Source organism: Trachinotus anak, unplaced genomic scaffold (assembly GCF_046630095.1).
Source record: "Trachinotus anak isolate AG129_WGS33_773 ecotype Australia unplaced genomic scaffold, CSIRO_AGI_Tana_v1 ptg000032l, whole genome shotgun sequence".
Taxonomy (NCBI): Eukaryota; Metazoa; Chordata; class Actinopteri; order Carangiformes; family Carangidae; genus Trachinotus; species Trachinotus anak.
In genome coordinates, this window is record NW_027273883.1 from 4,469,580 (window position 1) to 4,488,872 (window position 19,293).

Consider the following 19,293-nt stretch of genomic DNA (forward strand, 5'->3'; position numbering starts at 1 on the left):
ACACCATCGAATAAGCAAAAACAGATTGCTCCAGTCTTCCATTAGCCTCTTACGTCCAAGCCTCTGATGTGCAGAGAGCACACTGAAACACAGGAGGTAAACAAATATACTTCACTGTCCTTCCATTCAAACCCCTGTGTTCACCACTTATCACACCCAGGTTGACATTTCACTGACTTTAAACACCCAGAGGAGGTTTGAGAGTTGTTAGCCTGACTGCAGTGAACAGCACAAGCAGGAGGAGACACTGGACTACAGCATCAGCTGGCTTCGACTGGAAAGCTGGCACTAAGCACCTCCATAAAAAATCATCTTGAGCTCCCCACTATTATCTCTGCATTCCACCAGAGAGAGAGAGAGAGAGCGGTGAGCTGGCAGCTATCCAGAGAGTGAAATATTATCGTGGGAGAACATATCAAGACGAGCCCTGCCAACATAAAGCCTCCACTCAGTTCAGGGGGTTAAAAAGCCCCAGAGCACCAGCTAAATGATAAGGGCCGCTGTGCTGTGCGTTAGACAGATATGCACTTCACTCCAGCAGGTGCGACTCGCTGGAAGGAAGGTGGCTGGCACCGCGGTGGTCCCGCGCTCGCTCTCTAGCTTTGATCATTCCCCGCCGTTATGTGGGCTTGCATGCTTCCCCCAGGAGTGCAATTTATAGAGTCCATTAGATGTTTATGGGACATGTGTAAATCAAATGAGAGTCTGCAAAACAGCCATGACTCACCCTTTGTTCTTTTCATTTTATCATCATACAGCGCATGCTTTGAGCGTTCATTTGTCATTTCAAAGTCAACAATAAAAAAAAGAGAAAAAAAAGGAAGGGTAAAGCTATAGAGTGGGAATAAGATCTGGTTCCACAATTGCCATTGTAAATTTCTGTTTTGAAGAACTTCTTTTAATGAGATCCCTAAATGAAACACAGGAGTCTCAGTACTATATTACCAATTACTACATGTACCCATGACCATATGCAGGGTTTTAGAAATACAAAGGTCCAGAAACTAAGCTTATTATGTGGGTTTGGGGGCCTGCTGCCTGAAAAAAATGTGGATTTCCTTGATCTACATGTGTGCATTTCATGATGGATAAAAATAGCTTTAAAGTGGGTAGTAGCATAAATAATCTGTCAAGCAGTAATGCATGAGAATCAGGTTTAATGTTGCAATGAATGATCCACAACACAATCTGGAAATATTGGATTTAAATTACAAAAACGTGTCTCAAACAGTACATATATGTAAGGAAAACGTGTTTTATATAATAATATATTTATACAATAATTCTATATAGTGACACAATAATTACACCAGGTTTGTGTTACTGTTACATTGAGCCAATAGCTTCCACTGTAATCACCAGAGAACATACAGTATAGCTCAGTGGTAATTAGGCCTCCTTTGTTTGAGTGTGATCAGGTCCGTGTTGAACAGCACAAGGTCGTAACGCTAATCCTGTCCTGGCCACGCTGGGCCGGACCTGCTCTTCCTCTCTCATCATCATCACATTCTCTCTTTCTGTCTCATCATCTTGCCCTGTGTCTCTTCCCTTCCCAAAGTTGAGCTCTGATTCATGCTGTCCTTTCGTTCATTTTATCAGTGAGGACAGTAAGCACAGGGTCAATTGATATTTGTATGCAAATGTCACTGGCCTCTGCTGGGATAACCATGTAAAGAAAATAAAATTATACAGGGAAACCTCACTTTTAATGCGCATTTCAACGCTTTACACAAACTGAATTTACAGAAAAGTATCTCAACTTACACAGAGGGTTTATCAGTCTGACAGTGGATGGATGGGATTAATCTTAGCCAGCTAGTGAAACCAACTAACCAACAAATGATGGACGGCTCCTGTTAAACATAGCGCGACCGCACAGGAGCTACTGGTCACATGATGTCTGGGGATGAAAGGCATTGAGCTCCAAACAGTCTGCTTGTAAAATCCTCACGTCACCTGCATCACACTTTGGTGATTCAGCTGCCTGCGTGGAGCCAAATTTTGTAGTAACAAGATCCTTCACTCCACACACCACCACACACAAAGCAATAGTAAGCAGTGACGCAGGTGATCAGATGAGAGAGTCTGTGATCTTGGCTTGTAAAAATAACATCTTTGCAGCTATTTTTAGGCAAAAAATTCACAACATTTTGTTATGAACTCAGAAAAAGTACCGGGTCTGGACCTCCATGATCTCATCTTTGTATATAGAAGAGTGTTTAGATTAGATTAGATTTAATTTTATTGTCAGTTTTATCTGAGATTTGTTTTGTATCACAGTCAGCTGTGTTAACAAACAAAAATTGGACAAAAGTTCATATACAAATATATTTATACTGATGGCTGCAACAAGTTTATGTTCTGTTATTGCCAATATTTAACTTCGGGTAAAACCCTGGCTCCTAGAAATTAATTAGTAATTATCATGCAACTAATTTGCAACTACAACTGAATTCATTAATGCCAACCAGATTATATTGTACAGCAATAATGAGGAAATGTTGTTAATTGCTGTAGATGGGAAGTTGCAAAAATGTACTGAATGTATTACTAAAGTGTTCACTGACAACATATTTCATTTGTTTTCCAATTTCGCAATAAAATATCCTCAAAAACTCACTCAGAATACACCAATCATGGTGTATACAAATGTACAAGGCTAGTTCAAATGTTTAAATGATTATCTTTGTATTTAATCAAGTAATAAGCATGTCACAGGTATCAAACAACTTCACACACACACACACACACACACACACACACACAAATCTGTAGCAACCAACTATGACATTTTCACTTGACACAGCAGGAGCTACAAAATATGGCAATTTCAGCGTTGTTATTTCTGTAAGATGACTGTACCGCTGCATCAGTCTCATCCATCACCATTACTGTGGCTGTTTTTCATGGATATAGCTCTGCAGCTAGCTTGTTTCTGTAGCTATGTTGGAGGATGATGTCCACATTTTTAATGCTGCCTACAAAGCTCTTCAGATTGTTTCTGTAGCTGGAGGAAAAAGCAGTGAATGAGCAGACCCTCAGCTGAATATCTGAACAGATCTGAAATGTGATTCAGTGATTCAGACATCAGGCTGGCTCGGTAGTGTTCCAACTATCGTTCACCTGAAGAGGCCTATGCAGAAAAATGAATCGGACTTTTCCTTCCAGAGCCCTGAAAGCACCAAAGAACTCCTCTGACTCACTGTGTTATGTGCTTTGTCAAAGAGTACATTTCCATTACAGCCATTGATGCTAACATTGACTCAGCGAGGGTGGGTACACATTGAAATGGACTGTGATGCTGTCACAAGTGCAGACTGAGGCCTGTGTGTCACTGCTGTTGCAGGACTACAAGGTAATTTCCCAGCATACAGATCTGCACACCGAATCAATAAATCACATTCCTGATTACTCTGCAGGGGGAAATGGAGTTTGTATTGTTTCTCCAAGACAGATGTAGGCTCCGGGCAAGATAGATCTTATTTTCAGGGCCAAAGAAAGACAACACAAACACACACACACACACACACGTACACACTCGGCCCTCACACTCTGTTAAACTGAAAACTACTTTCCCCCCCTTTCACTTTTCTTTTTCATTACACTCCATTCCTGTTGAGCTCTCCCTCCTTTTCCCCCTTTTTTTTCTCTGGTTTGTTCCATTTCTTTCAAGGTGGCAATTTCAATAACTCCTCTGCGATTGAATCAATTGAAAGTTGCAGAGCAATCCCAAAAGTTCTTCCAAAGCTCACTTTCTCTTTCTTTTACCGAGGACTGGCCTTCCAGCTGCGAAGTAACTATGCGCAATCTTTAACATGTCCTGACACGAATGTTTGAACCAGCACATTAAAATTGTTCCAATTATTATTTCGGTGATTCATTCCAGGATTAAATTTCTCCATTGATGACTGAAAATACCTGAATTCCGATTTCACCCAACAGACAGAAGAGGATGCAGTGAAGTGTGACATGTTCATTGTTGTTATCGCCTTCGTTTTTTGCTGCTTGAAATCCAAATTGTGACCCTGGAGTGAACAAAAATCAAACACTGAATCTCTCCCTTGATTATATGAAAACAGATGAGGAATGTTATACTGGACAAAGCCAGAAATTCTGATTGCACCTGATATGTTTTGATTAAGATGATTTCACTGATATATTCATCAACAAGACAACTGGACCAGATTTTGATATATACAAAAAGGGGTCAGGATGTGGATAAAGTCTTCTATTATGTACATATAATGTCTGGAATATCAGTGACAAAGCTGAGCATGTGTCATGGGGAAAAATAAATCTGTGCCCATGAATTATAAATGCAGTGTGCAATAAACAGGTTATGGGTTATGTAATTGGATTCAATATAATGTTTGATGGAGACATGCAAGTGAATATCCCTCAGATTCTGCCCATCAAACGTCATTTAGTTATCTTTGTTATCATTGGCATGAAACAGCCTCAAACATGTTGAAATGTTGTTACCATTTAAAAACATGTGCTGTTCATTTCGGCACATGAATTATTTATTCAAGAGCACAAATTGAGTCATTCAAGAGCACACAAATAAATAATCCAAGAATGCAATCAGTCATTTGTGTGTATGATTTATGATTTTGGTTTCTGCATGACACCATCTGGAGACTGTTAGTTTTTTTTGGCTAAATTGGTAAAATTTAATAAAGAGAAGAAAAAACAAACAAAAAGTGCATACTTTAATCACAAAAACTTTAAATAAAAAAATAATAGCAGAAAGTCGCCCTGTTTATTCACGTACAACACTGCCCACAATGGCCAGATAGATAGATAGATAGATAGATAGATAGATAGATAGATAGATAGAAAACTACACAATAAAACAACACATGTATAGAAACAGTAACTCTTGGAGGTAGACGGGTTCAGCACATTGGAATAAAAACATGGCAACAACATATCAGCGTGTCCCTACACCTCGTCTCCACCCTGCTCTGAACTCCAACAACATCGCCTTGTTTGTCTGAAAACTCCTTTTTAACTGGAGCCTCCTGAAAGACCTTTTTACCCTCTGTCTCTGAGCACGTGTAGTTACATGAATTAAGTCTTTTTTATGACTTGAAGCCACATTTTTCTGTTACATTTTCTTGTGTTACTGCGCCCCACTCGGGGAAAAAGAAAGAGAGAGAGAGCGAAAACAAACTTCTTTTTTTTCTTCTTTCCCTCTGGCTACGAACTTCCTGATTATGTCAGTCACTCGGCCCAGAACAAGATTGCGCAAAGACTCAACAAGAGACTTTGGTATTAGTGCCATTTCATGCAGGTGTGGACACACACACACACACACACACACACACACTTTCTCCATTCTCTATTCCCTTTTGTGCAACGCATGAAAAAAGTGAACGCTTCTAGGATGAAGTGTGTTCTTACTGCTGCAGTGCGATAATGGAAGAACTGTCATCATCACCTATAGGATCATTTGGTATTTTTTTTTTTTTAATAAGGGAGCATAAATGTTTATTGAGCCCTGGAGTCAAGTAAGCAAACCTGACCTCATCTGAGCAGATAGAAGTGTGTGCTTTCAGTGGGAGTACAGATGGAAACTAGCTTCGGCTTGATCTGTAAATCACAACGTCTGCTGCACTCAATCGAACAGCTGTTTGGTTTCTGTGCACAATTATAATCAGATCTGCAGCTTCTAATAAACTGCTCGAGCGAAGCCGCATCGCTCAAATGTGGAGGTGGAAAGTACTTTTCTTTTAGTCAGAGAAAGTTTGTACATACTTTACTTCAGAATATATTTTAATATTTCCATCAGTGCAACTTTATAAAGGCAAAGACAAGTTTATTTGTACAGCACATTATCAAACACGAAGGTCCTTTAATGTGCTTAACCGAATAAAAAATGCATTAAAAAAAGAGGGAAAAAGCATAATAAGAAAACAGTATAAAAACACAGATTATAAAATAGATAATATCTGATTAAAGTGCAAGATTAAATGATTTAATGAGGGCAGTGGAGAACAGAGCAGTTTTTAGCTTCTTTTTAAAGCCAGTAACGGTTTTGGCAGTTTTGATTTGATCCGTTGGGAGCTGCTTCCACCAGTGGCTAAAAAACATTTCACCCTTTTAACTCTAAGCCCCACTAACTGACCAGCTCCCGCAGATGACAGACATATTAGGCTTATAGACATCAAACATTTCAAAAAAAATATTCAGGGCCCAGACCATTTAGTCACCAGTAGACAATATACTTTAACTCCACTGAACCATAGCTCAGTGGGAATCATTGAACTTTTACTGCACATTTCACACGATCATTTCCCTCTTTCCTTCATTCTTTTCTGCATCCTCCCATCTGTCCTTCTTTGCACCCTTATTGACCTCTTCTCTTATTTATTTATTTCACTCAGTCTTTCCCTCCATCTCTCCTCATTTCCTTCCATCTTCACCTCATTTGAAAGCAAAAGCTTTTCACTTTCTGCACAGAAAGTACTACTGCCAACACTCACTTTTTTTTTTTTTGACTAAAGTCATAAACTGAATCCAGGACTCTTCCTCTGTGGCCCAGATTTGACAGTTTCAGTTATTCCAGCAGTGTTTATATGATTGGTAAAACATCTTCTCCCACCCAGCGAGCCACCCGCTGGGTGACACACAAAGAAAACCTGATCAAACCTACAAGCTGCTCCTTTGTTGCACCCTTGAAACCAAAAGTTGCACTGGCGTTGAAAGGGGCTGCAGTGGGGGCTTGTGTAGGCAGCTCAACAGACAGTTAGTTGTGTATGAACTCTGCTGGTGTCATCTCCAGCATCTCCAACTGCGCCAAATTCTGCTGGTGATTAGAAAATCAGGAGCTTATTCTGAGAGAATAAGCGACAAAAAAGGAAACAGAGAGAGGCTGAGAGAGGAGCGAGAACATGTGTGTGTGTGTGTGTGTGTGTGTGCAACAGAGAGAGCAAGACGTGATTACTTTGTCTTCATCAAGTATCCGCTTTCCACCATTTGGAGGCTTCCCAGTGTATTACTTATTATCTGCAGCCTGTTAAATACAGATTAGATGGGGCGAGAAAAGGGACACGCAGTATTCCTGAACTTTCTCATGAACGTCTCCTCACTGAAACAATCTGTCTTCCCCTGGGTTATCGAGGCTTTTCTCTGTGATGTCCCCACTTTTTTCCCTTCATGTGCCTGTTTTCTTTTTTCTTTTTTTCTCACTCTTATCCAGCTGTGCTCCATATTTCAACCTCTCTTTCCACCAGATTTTAAATTGAGCTATCCCTGTAATTCAAAAGAGGACACTGAAAAAAAAAACAAAAAAACTTTTATGCTTTTAAGTGTCAGGGTTTTTCCTTCTTTCCATGAGTCATCGTATTTTTTGATGACCTCGCTGATTCGATATGCGCAAGGCCACATATTTTCTCATCATTACTCTCTGCTTTCAAAAAAAGAAAATCAATAGATCCATACCAGTGTACACAGGAGTCCTGGTACAGTAAGTGCACATCGGGTGAGTGCCCCATTTAAAAGGTAGCGCCTCACTGGTTGCAAATCCAATAAGGTCTGTGTAGCCACATGCTACCATTGCATTTCAGAAAGCAATTTCCACCAGTTATCAATAGTATAGAAATGGCCAATTAGAGAGTTTGTCTCTGAAATGTGACACCCAAATATTAAAAAGAATGAGCTCTTAAGGAATAAGCTCAAATTTTAAAACACAGTTGAACCTTTTCCATCTAAAAATAACCATAAATAAAAAGTATATCTAAAATATAATAATGTACAGACAGGAAACCAGGCCAATAACAGCACAGACTGGGAGGGGATCAGAGTCAAAGACCAGGAGTCAGCGGACAATCACAGAAAGATGGAGATGCACATTCAGTCAAGTCAGTTTTATTCATATAGACAAATGTCACAGATTTGCCCCCAGGGGGCTTTACAATCTGTATCGCATTTGACACCCTCTGTCCTCAGACCCTCGCATCACATTTGATATTTACATATCTATGCAGATTGACAGATGCACATCACTGTCTCTGAGAGGCTCAATACTGATTTGCTTTTTTAATTACATCATGATGGGAACTATAATTTCAGCTGGGACCATCTTCACAGGCAGTTCATTTATTTATTTATTTATTTAGAGTATGAGACCTGCTACGTGTTTGTCCCACAGTCAACTCGTAACGTGGCGTTCAAGGGCGTCTGGTGAACATACGAGTAAGGGCAGGTTAAGTAAAGTTGGGGAAACATCAAGTCTTTCGGTTAAATGCTGAGAACCTAAACGCACTTTGTCATGTTTCAGGGCAGTGCAGAATTTTTCTGTATTAAACCAAGGCCACGATTGTTCCCTATCATTAACCAAGTGCTACCAATGCCTCAACATATTATGCTCCAATTGCTATAAGAGAAAATTTTAGGGCTACAACTGTTTATGTTTTCATTTAATGAGCCAGTTACCTTTTCCATGAATCAATTAATCATTTAGTCTGTAAAATTCTCTGAATGAACACATACTTGAGGTGTATTCAGAAATAAAAATAAGTGATAACATTTCATTTTACTTGTCTAGATGTTCAAGACGTTTCCTGCATGTAGTTCAGTCCTAATTAAAGAGAAAATAATAAAAGAAAAGCTCACTTTAAAACAAAGTAAATATTTTTGAAAAGTGTTTTCTCCATGCATGTTAAATTTTTGCATGTTAAGCTGACCTGCTGTGCACCGACTCTCTTTGTTACACAAGCATTCAATTGGAGTTAGTTAATTAAAGGAGTAACAGCTGAACACTGTCTCTATTTTCCTTGTAATTAGCACCAAATTCCAGCTTTTGTTCTGAGAAATTTCATAGAAATCTTTCACAACTCACTCGGAAATTATAAAACATTTTGTCATGTTTCAGATGCTACTGTGTACAGTTTTCAACATGTTCTATAGTAAACTTTGTTTGTGTTTGAGTTAAAAAAGAAACAGATGTGAATGTGTTGTACTCGGCGGCCAAAATCCTCAAAGAAAAATAACCTGCTTTCAGTTTATGAGTTTTGGTCTTAGCCCGAAGACAGAGGAGTCAGGAAATCTCCGAGACAAAGCTGAGCATGCAACCTATTTGCAGACTAAATGCACACTGATCACACATTTCCATCAATGCTTCTCTGAGTTCTTTGTGCTTACAGAGAAGAAAGAAATTATACACTCTCAACAACAGAACAACAGTAACAGTAACATTAAGTTGTCAGAGATCAACTTACACATTTTCTATCTTGTGCCAGCTGATTAAATGTTTGCATAACAAAACCTACATTTCTTCCAAAGATAGATTTACTCCTCTTAAGGAGACTGCCAGCAAGATTAAATGTATTCCTTTCATTTTCAAAGTCTTGCCTTACAGCTTTAAAAGCATCATCGAAATGAAATGTTTCATGGGTAATTATAAGAGAGCGAGCACTTAATAAAAAGACAGACGCCATGAACTCAACCAGATGAGGTCGAGGACGGTTGGACCTCGCTGATTCAGAGCTAAAGTCTGTAGCTCTGAGGAGGTGATAACAGCTTTACACAAAGACGTCTACAGATAGAGATCAGATACAGAGGTGTAATATTTTTAACATGACCTTGGAAATACAAAATCAGTCCTATCTCCAGCTCCAAACACCTCAGGGAGGGTCAACCAGCATCAGAAAGCCAGCGAGCACGTCACGTGGCACACAAGAAGGTAAGGACGAGACTGACCGTGTTGAATCCTGGGAAGAGGCTGACCGCTGAGGCGGTTTCCAGTGGAAACGGGAGAAACTGCTTCATGCCCAGTGAGGTGTGGACGGCAGGCAGGGTGGGGCGCACCAGGGCAGGCATGAGGCCATTTTGACATGTGTTACCTGTGGGAGGCAGAGCAAAGGCAACATGTTGAACTGCATCAGCAACAGGGACAGACGTCTGAGCCAAAATCCTCCAGTTTACATCCAAATGAACCTTCGCAGTGTGTGTGTGTGTGTGCGTTTAGTCTGTGTCACAATGTGAAACATCTTATTTGTGCAAGTGTCGTGTTTGACTATTTAGCACCTGAAGCGTCGCGCCCACCAAGGCTCACATTCCTCGCTGTAATTCCAGAGCTCACGGTGCAAGTTGATTTGATTTAAATTAACGCCGGGAGTAAAAACTATTTTTGGCAGTTTGTAGAGTAGGCTGTAACTCTCTCATCTAATAGCACGGAAATCCCCCAAAACTCCAGTGTGTGTGGCTTTCAAGGACCAGTGTGTCGGATTTAGGGGGATCTATTGGAAGAAACTGAACATAATATTTATGTTTTCATCAGTGTATAATCACATTAAACTAAGAATCATTGTGTTTTCATTTGCTAACTATGAGCCCTTCATATCTACATATGGAGTAGGTCCTCTTCTATGGAACCTGCCATATTGCACCACCATGTTTTTACAGTAGCCCAGAAAGGACAAACCAAACGCTGGCTCTAAAGAGGGCATTTCATCGTTTTATACATGTTTGGAAAAGGAGGGGTTGTGGGAGGTGCATTCAGTTGGTTGTAGTGTGAAACCTCGCCACTAGGTGCCACTAAATCTTCCACACTGGTCCTTTAATGCCTTAACTCCTCGAGTCAGACCTTTGGGGGAATTTCATGGTCCACTTTCAGCATTTTAAGCACACCACAACAGACTGTCTTCCACTGATGAAGGCCAATACGATGTGGTCGAAAGCTACAATGAAGCTAATAACTGAACCTTGAGTTAAGATTGTTTTTTCACACAGACTAATCCTGATGTTAAGAAATAACATCCATGCTCAAACAAATACATAAATACATTTTTTTTTTTTTTGCCTCATTGCACTTTCTCATGTTTTGTGTTTTACGTTTTATATTTCATTACCAACTCTTCATAACTTAATCTTCAATTTCAGATTTGGGGATATCCATTATTTTACATTCATACTTGTACATTTGATTGCAGGACTTGTAGTATTCTTGGCATTCTTAGTATTCTAAGTTTATTTGAGCCCTGCTTCTGTTTCAGCAACAAGTGTTAGAGTTTCCCCATTGGTGGTTGCTCTTTCAACATGATACCACTTTAACAAGCCGAGCAGTGTTGTGAATTTATCATCTTTAACCAAAGTGTTTGGTGATTTTGTCACACAACGTTATAAAATCTGGATTTTCGCAGCAGAGCAGCAGCTTGGAAGCGACTGCTGGTTAACTTGTCTTAATGGGCCGAGTTTCAGTGACTGTTTAGCACTTGTTTAGGGGTCTGACAACAGAAACAGGAATTTGGCTGTATATTGGAGCATAGAGAGTAGGAGAGAAGCAACCAGATAAAGGGATGAAACTGGCTGACATGAGGCAGGATGAATATACAAAGTGGTCCAGTCATTTACTAGGTTTAGACCTAGTCTTGTTACATTCTGCGGTGGCTATTTGCACTTCAGCACTTCCACCAACACTGTGGTTAAGAGAACAATCTTCATTACTATTAACTGGCTCAAAGAATTTGTCTGTCATTCACTAGCTGCTCTCGGGTGAATCCTCAGAATTAAATTTCCTCCAGTAATCACAGTCAGACCCGAACTATGAAGTGAAAACAAAGTCGTACATGCAGATGACCACTGCGTGATGCTGCGATGATGTTTATCTCTCCAAAAACAGATGTTCTCAGTCTGAAATTGCCGTTACAAATAGCTGATGTGGAATGACTGCAGCAGCCACAGCGTGTCTTATAAGATGATTCAACGGCAAGAGAGGCCTGGCCCACACATCTCTAGGAAAAACAAAAGTAAATACTTCAATTTTATTGTCATGTGAGTGCGCCACGCCAGCAGAGCGCTTTATAAACCACGAATTGGAAACAGCACAGGGCTGATTTCAACACGGTGAGATCAAGAAAAAAAAAAAAGGCAGGGAAAACCGTCACAGCCTTCAAAACATTAGGAATTAAAGAAGCCATTTCATAAAGCTATAATGAGAACCAGAGAGATGATTTTTTTTTTATTTTTTTTTTATTATCGCTGCACATTTAACAACAGTGGAACTCTGGTCGAGCATGGCTCTAAAGCGCTGGCAGATACAGTTTCAAACCACCGTCCTGAGTCAAATAAAACAAGGTTTGCCACGTTTTGGTCCCCAGGCAGTGGTAAGGGGTAAATAAAAAGCAAAAATCGTAAAGAGAAGAAGAGAAAGAGGGGAAAACCACAGGCTGCCCCCCCCCCCCCCCCCCCTCACTCCGTCTTCTGTCTTCTCCCTCCAGTCGCCGGAGCGCTGCCATCTGTTGGAAAAAGAACACATGCCGTCTCTCATGTGGAGGCACGTCCTAGTCCCAACTTTAACAAAGCATGTCCTTCTGCAGGGATCATCCGACCGTGCCATCTCTCGACATGCCGGGTCTGACGTCAGCCCACAGGCACGCCTCACCTCGCACCCAGCCAAATCCACCATTAAACCCCCCCCACCCCCCGACGTGTGCAGTCAAAACAGCCCGTTTTTAACACACCAGGACTGATGTGTGTGTGGGATCAGTGTGCAGCGAAATGAAGAGTGACAAACAGAAATGTGAATTTGTTTGATTGATTGCGTCGTGTTTAGTTTGCTGATTGATAGGAGATGGAATCTGACATGTCACCATGACTGAGGTCTGTGAGTTTACTCCCCTGAAACAAAACTCAGAGATAATTTGTTCCACCACTCAACAATAAACCACAGTAGAGTCATATTTTTCTATTGACGTTTGTTGGAAGAAGCAGTCTGACCCTTTGCTAAATCTAAAATAGCAATATGATCATTTTAAAAATAAATACAGAAGTATGCTCACTTATGTAGAATGGGCCTTTTGAGCTTGTTTATTATTCAGTAGTTTTGTATATTTATTATTAGGTCCTGCTGAAGCTAATATCAACAACTTTATGTGCTGTTTTGTAGTTTAATATATGAGATTGCACAATATTTCAAAAGTTAATTATATTTCTTTATGAAAATCTGTAAAGAAACTTGTTACTATGGTTGTCAAATACATTAAGTAGTAGAAAAAATACATTATTTCCTGCAATTTAATGATGTAGATGAATAAAGTAGCTTTAAAAATGTAGACTTAACGGGAAGTAGAGTACCTAAAGCTTCTTTTCCACTGGTAAAAAAAAAAAATGCTAAGACCCTCTAACATCGGGCTTTCGTCTGCCCAGTGAGAAAGCAAGAGTGAGATGGAGCCCTGAAATAAGTTTTAAAAACTCACAATCACCGATCGAAGCGTCTTACACAGAGGCTCCAACACTTACAGGAGCAACAACCCTGGGATGAGACATGTCGGATCTGTTTTACTAGTTTGCATGGCGGCTAGCAGCTCACTGTTTCTGCACTGCGTCTGCTCTAATTTTAGTGAAAAAAGGTTTTAAGAGGTTTATGTGTAAGAGTAAATGTATCACTCGCTTTCCACCACTGGATGCAATGTCTACAGCTTATCAGATCTAACCTCTTTAACGTCATATGTTTAAGTAATTGAAGATTAATTACTCAAACACTATTCAAGTACTTTGCAATAAAAATATTTAGCACAAACAATAACAAAGGCAGGACAATGACAGAGCACTACACTGGCACAAAAGAGCTTTGAGCTAAATGTTGACATCAGCATATTAACTTGCAGTAGATGGAGAGTGAAGGGATCGCTTAAGTTGTTTCATTTAATCCTGAGGGGAACACGAACATCAATAGCAATCAATCCAATTCTTGTTAAGACTTTGCACTCCGATCTGAAAATGTAAAGCTATTGTTGGAATTAGAGGAAAATTCATGGGATCTATAAAGTCAGAAGGATTCATCCTCTGTGGACAACAAATGTTAGACATGAATTTGTGAAGAAACTTGCTCTATAAAGTACAATATTTAGTCCTGAAAGTGGTGAAGTGAAAGTTTAGGGGAGTGTAAAAAAAAAAAAAAAAGATACCATAAAACTGACAAAATTGTACTTAAGTAGAGGATTCCTGTAGACTAACTGGATTTAACCTCCTCTAACCTCACAACCCTTCCTTCACCTCACACTGTTTAAGCTGTAAAAAGGTACACAGGTTTTTTTTTTGTTGCCTTTTTGAAAGGTAACGCAGCAATCATAATCTCGCCAACATGCCCAAACACAAAAGCACATTCCAGCCTGCAGCAGAGGTTAGTGTTACAACCTTCTTCAGCATGATCCTCTGTCGCCACCAGCATAAGTAAAAAATATAAGGCAAAGCAGAAAAATCAGCCTGTGGCTGCTAAACTGAACTTTAACCCCCGACGCCTGAGCAACAAACTCACTCACACTGAAGATACTCTGCACAAAGCACTAAGACGGGAAAAACCTTCTACAGCCGGCTCTGGCAGAAAAGCACAGATGGCATCTGTAATTATCATTTTGTTAGAAGTGTCAATATTTGACTGGAGTTTGGCTTAAAGATGTTAATATTTGAGTTGTGGCAACAGCTTCTAAATTCTGACGCCACCGGCGGAGTGCGGCGCCCTGGTGGGCTGAGCCTCTGCAGCTGAAACAGTCATCTACTTTGCATTGGGAGTCAGAAGACTCACTCCACACTTAAAGGTCAGCTGGTGACAGTCAGTCATATAATTAATAGAAGAGTGTGTGAGCAGGCTGGAAGAGAGGCAGAATAAAACTGTGGAAACAAACAGAATTTACAGTTTTGTCCTCAGCTTAGTCAAAACTGCAATCTAAAACTTGTTTTTCTTTTGGGAGAATTTATTGAGATGATAAAAACAAAGGGAACTGAAACAAGTCAAAGTCAAACAAATAAAATACTGAAGGTTATTTGAAACTCCTTTACACGGTCTCCCCAGCACTGGTCTTTATAGTGAATGAAGTCTTGTAGCTGAAGAAGCCTCACAGTGAGCCTCTCATGCAGGCTCTGACAGCGAGTATGTGATGGCTGAATGTGAGATTCATAAGTGTTTGAGGTTATAAAATGTTTGTTTATGTAAAATTTAACCAGCGATTTATTTTTATTTTAGGCCACACAGAAAACTGCAGTGTTTACTTTTCTGTCTGCAGCTCGAACAAACCCGAGACCAACAGACACTACATATTCAAATAAAATGTAAATCATGAAATTGGATGTGAGTATGGGTGGATTAGCCTCAGAGAAATTCAGCTGCTAGACCCCAATTAACCCCCCCTCAACCCACACACACTCACACCTTCTATGCATTATGTGCAGTACTCTGTTTGTAAAGTACACATTTTGTTGCATTGTAATTACCACACAATTATGGCATGATGAACATCTTAAAACTAGATTTTGAGACAGGGCCTCAAAATCAGATAATAAACCAAAAACTTAAAGCTGCACTAATCAATATTTTTATATCAATAACAGATCAAGTTGTTTTGTGCGATGTGTCAGGTGAAGGTTGTTGTGGTGAACCCTGGGAATATTATCAGCCTACTCTGCCCTAGAAAAATATGGTGCATTTTAGCATCTTTCAGCTCATTGTTCTGATATTTCAGCCAGAAACGCTACCAGCAAAACACCAAATATGCTAAAGCTAAAAAGCTAAAGAACAAGAAATTGTTCTTTAATTTGGTAGAGGCCAAAATCTGAGCAAAAAGCAGAGTGAATACTGCACTTTCATTAGTCATGTCGCCAAAAACATGACTCCAAAGAAAAGCTAATTTGCTGCTTGTCTGCTAGATGTGACAAGCGTTTGCTAACATATCTGCCATATCAACTTTTATATGTTAAACATGTGATCTTCAGTTTGTTTTGTGGAGTCCTTCCTCAAAGAGGCCAAAAAAAACCCACAACAAATTACTGCAGCTTTAAAGACCTTATCACATCAGTTGGCAGTATCCTTCAGGCGTGCATTTTCTAAACTAAATTTTAATAATCTAATTAGCACACGCCAGTTGACACACATTGAACCCGCGGCTTCAGGAGAAGCTTTTTTGCCTGCTTTGCCCAGGAATGTAACGCTATAGAACTGAGATTAGATCTGACTTCTGGAAACATTTGAAACAGATAAGAATTGATAACATTTTTTTATTTTTTTTTACCCACTGGCCCTTGTTCTCTTTGAGGCTGTGTTTAATGATGCAGCACGTATGAGATGTTAAGAGCAGCTCGCTGGACGGGACGTGGACGGCCGCGGTATTGTGGCGTGCTTCAGACTCTTGACTGTCCTCTGCATTGCCCTTCCTGAAAGATTCACTTATCTGGGCTCAAGCTTTTTAACTCCTGCGGCAGTGTGTCAAGAGAGGGAGAGAGTAAAAATGATGTCTGGAGGACGCCGACTGGCATTAATAATTAATCATCTTGTGCCGCTCTCCTCCTCCTTCCGCCTCCTCTTAGTGTCCTGAACCTGGCTGCCGCTCGTCCAATAACATCAGTCCAGAGAAACTGAGAGTCCAGGCAGCCAGAGAGCCTCAAAAAGAAAAAAAGAAAAAAAAGCTCACTCTCGCATGGCTATCCATTTCCCTCAGCAAATATAAATCCAATTATTAGATAAATCTGAATTCCACTGAAAGTCATTCATATGCTGATGACGTTCCTGATGTGATTAACACCTTTGGAGTTTGCTGATTGTATTCTGTGACCCTCAGCACGCTCTCAGATCAGTACTTCCCTTCAGGCGAGGAAGATAAAATCATTTCACCCCTATTAAAAGGAACAAAGTGAGTACAAAGGGTAGATTTAAAATATTCTTATTTTTTGAAAGCCAACCCTTTCAGTGATTTTCCAATTAACCTTTGCGGGGATAAGTTCTGTTTCCTTATAAAACATCACAGATCTCACCAGCGTGCGGCGTACAGCATGCGATTGGCTCCGAGCTACTCAACATACGCTGCCTCCGTCCCTTTCAGATTAGCGTATACTGTAGCTCTCGCTGCTGTCATGAGTGTAGCTGACTAATAAACACAGCTGTCTCTGAATCGGATCCAACAATCACTTCCCATGCGCTCTGTAATCTGAGGTTAACCAAAAGGACGTTTACTTGCTGCTAAACACCGACCGCAAAGCCAGACGCACCGGATAGATTTCCTCTGGGCCTTCGACTCAACAACACTAATAGCTTGTTAGATTGCTGCACATACTCAAGACCTATTATCCTGCTGGGCTACACTCCTTTTCCTGCCTGGTTGTGATGCATGTGGACAGGTTTTAATGCAAAAAGGACATCATTTGGATCTGTTTATTTATTTATATTTCGGTATCTTGTTTCTAAGAGGTCAGGAGTCCTGCCGGCTCCTCTAATGATATGTCACCTGCTATAAATCATTTCAACAGAGAACATGTTCCCGTTAAACAGCAGCAATGCAGAGCTGGTGAACAAACAGTGTTATTAATCTTTTAAGAGATACCATCTATTTTCTCTGTGCAGTGCAGTCGTGCACTCAGGGCTGCATGCAGAAACACTAAAATGATGCACATCCTGCACACAAGTAGTGACCTTTACTCCTCTTTGTGTTTTTTTTTTTGTTTCTTTCACATTGAGTGGTGGCGATAAGATGGTTTGCAAGATAAAAACAGAGATGACACAAGCATCACCAGCCGCAGAAACCTCTCTGAACTGTTCTTCGGTTGAAGGCCGACAAGCTTCACCACTTTCACTTCTCCTGATTTTGGGTTAAAAGGAGCCAAATTCAAACACCCACCCATCCAACCGGACATGCATCACCTTTATTTTCTCTTTGCTTTCCACTGGTTTCACATCTGACCCAAATCAGCACTGAGTCTCAACTGTCCCTGCACCTGACAGCTTATTCATTTATAAGCTCCCAGCCGCCTCCTCTGTGTATGGCATAACAGGAGAAAATCCTTCTCATTCTTACAAGTCACGGTCTGTAACTTCAGATCGCTTTAATCCCCAGGATAAAAAAATAAAAAAATTAAAAAAAGAGTCTTTCATTTTACAAATCACCCCCTCAGAACTCCGGATCCCTGTGTAATTATTCCTCCAATGTGACTGTTAGCCAGCCGTGAGAAGAGCACTTGACGAGACGCCGCTCACGCATTAAGTCGTCCTAAGCCTCCTCCAGTCGCCTCCATAAGAACTAATGGAAGGAGCCATTCTTCAATTTCTCTAAATATCCTACACAGAATATCAAGTGGCTCTCGACGCTGGCAACTCCGATCTTAACTTGGATTCCAACGGACAGTCAGCTGGTTGCACAGCCACAGTCACATCCAAAGCTTGGAGTCTCAGCAACTGTTCCACCTGGGATTTAGTCCAACAAGCCAGGATGTGAGCACGAGGAAGGTGGAGGGGATTCCTGGTGAGCAGGTTCATTTAACACTTTTAGGATCCCACCGCGCACAACTTTACACTCTCTCTCTTTTTTTTTTAAATTTTCTGCTGTAACAGCAACCAGCTCTCCTATCTGTTCCCAGAACAAGTAACAAGCAGGCTGGAGCACACACAGGGGAGCGTGTACTTATACTCTGCATTTGACTGTGATAAAGCACATGCAGTGACTACACACACACACACACACACACACACACACACACGAAAAAAGAGAACTCCTAGGTGTGTAACTTCATGCTCTTTTCCTTTAATGGAAACCGGTGCTCATGTTTTTAGTATCCAGAACAAGTGAGAACACACAGGTTTACACTTAGATGAAGGAATCTGCACACACACACACACACATGGGGATGAGATTATACATGTACACACTATGCAAACACACATACAAATACTCACTCACCAAAGAACATGCTGCTCTCCATAGCTCCTCAGGCTCGGGGGTCTGCTGTATTTCCTCTCTGGTGCCCTGCCAGTGTGTGTGTGTCCATGAACAGCAGCCTGGGCATGTCTCATACACTCCTCAGGGGTGTGTGTGTGTGTGTGTCTGTGCGTGTGTGTTCAATCCAACAGGAGCGTCAGTGGCCAGTCTGCATGCTGCATGCACTCTGCACGCTGCTGCTGTCTGTGGACCCTCCGTATCTGCCTCTCTCTCCCTCTCTCTCTCTATCCTTGCGCTGGTCCTCCCTTGCCTCTCTCGTCCCCTCCCCTCCTCTTTAGCTCTTCCCCTCCCTCCTCCTCCTCCTCCTCCTCATCTGTCTTCCTCCTCCTCCTCCTCTCTGGCCCCTCCACACACTGGATCCCTTCGCTTCTTTCTTTTCTCTCTCTGAGGTATCTATCTACATTTTCCAGCAACAGCCTCTTCTCCCCAGATGCCCCTCTCTCCCCCCTCTCTCCCTCTCTAGGTGTCTCATCTTTGTTTTATGTGTCAACCAAGCCCTCTCTCTCTCTCTCTCTCTCACTCACTCACATTTCTTGCCCCCCCGTCTCTCCTCCTTTATTTGATCATATTCCCCTTTCCAGCTTCTATC

The 19,293-nt window shown here is 40.9% G+C and overlaps 1 protein-coding gene across 1 annotated transcript in view; it reads right to left on the bottom strand.

The window, feature by feature from the left end:
- The window catches only part of znf385d (zinc finger protein 385D), a 79,017-nt gene extending 60,064 nt beyond the window's left edge, over nt 1-18,953 (bottom strand). The window contains exons 1-2 of the mRNA XM_071469607.1: nt 18,666-18,953; nt 9,706-9,848 (exon numbers count right to left, since the gene is read on the bottom strand). Of these exons, the coding sequence (XP_071325708.1) occupies nt 9,706-9,848; nt 18,666-18,687 (165 nt within the window). The 5' untranslated portion in view covers nt 18,688-18,953. The remainder of the gene's footprint in view (nt 1-9,705; nt 9,849-18,665) is intronic.
- Between the last annotated feature and the right edge of the window lie 340 nt (nt 18,954-19,293).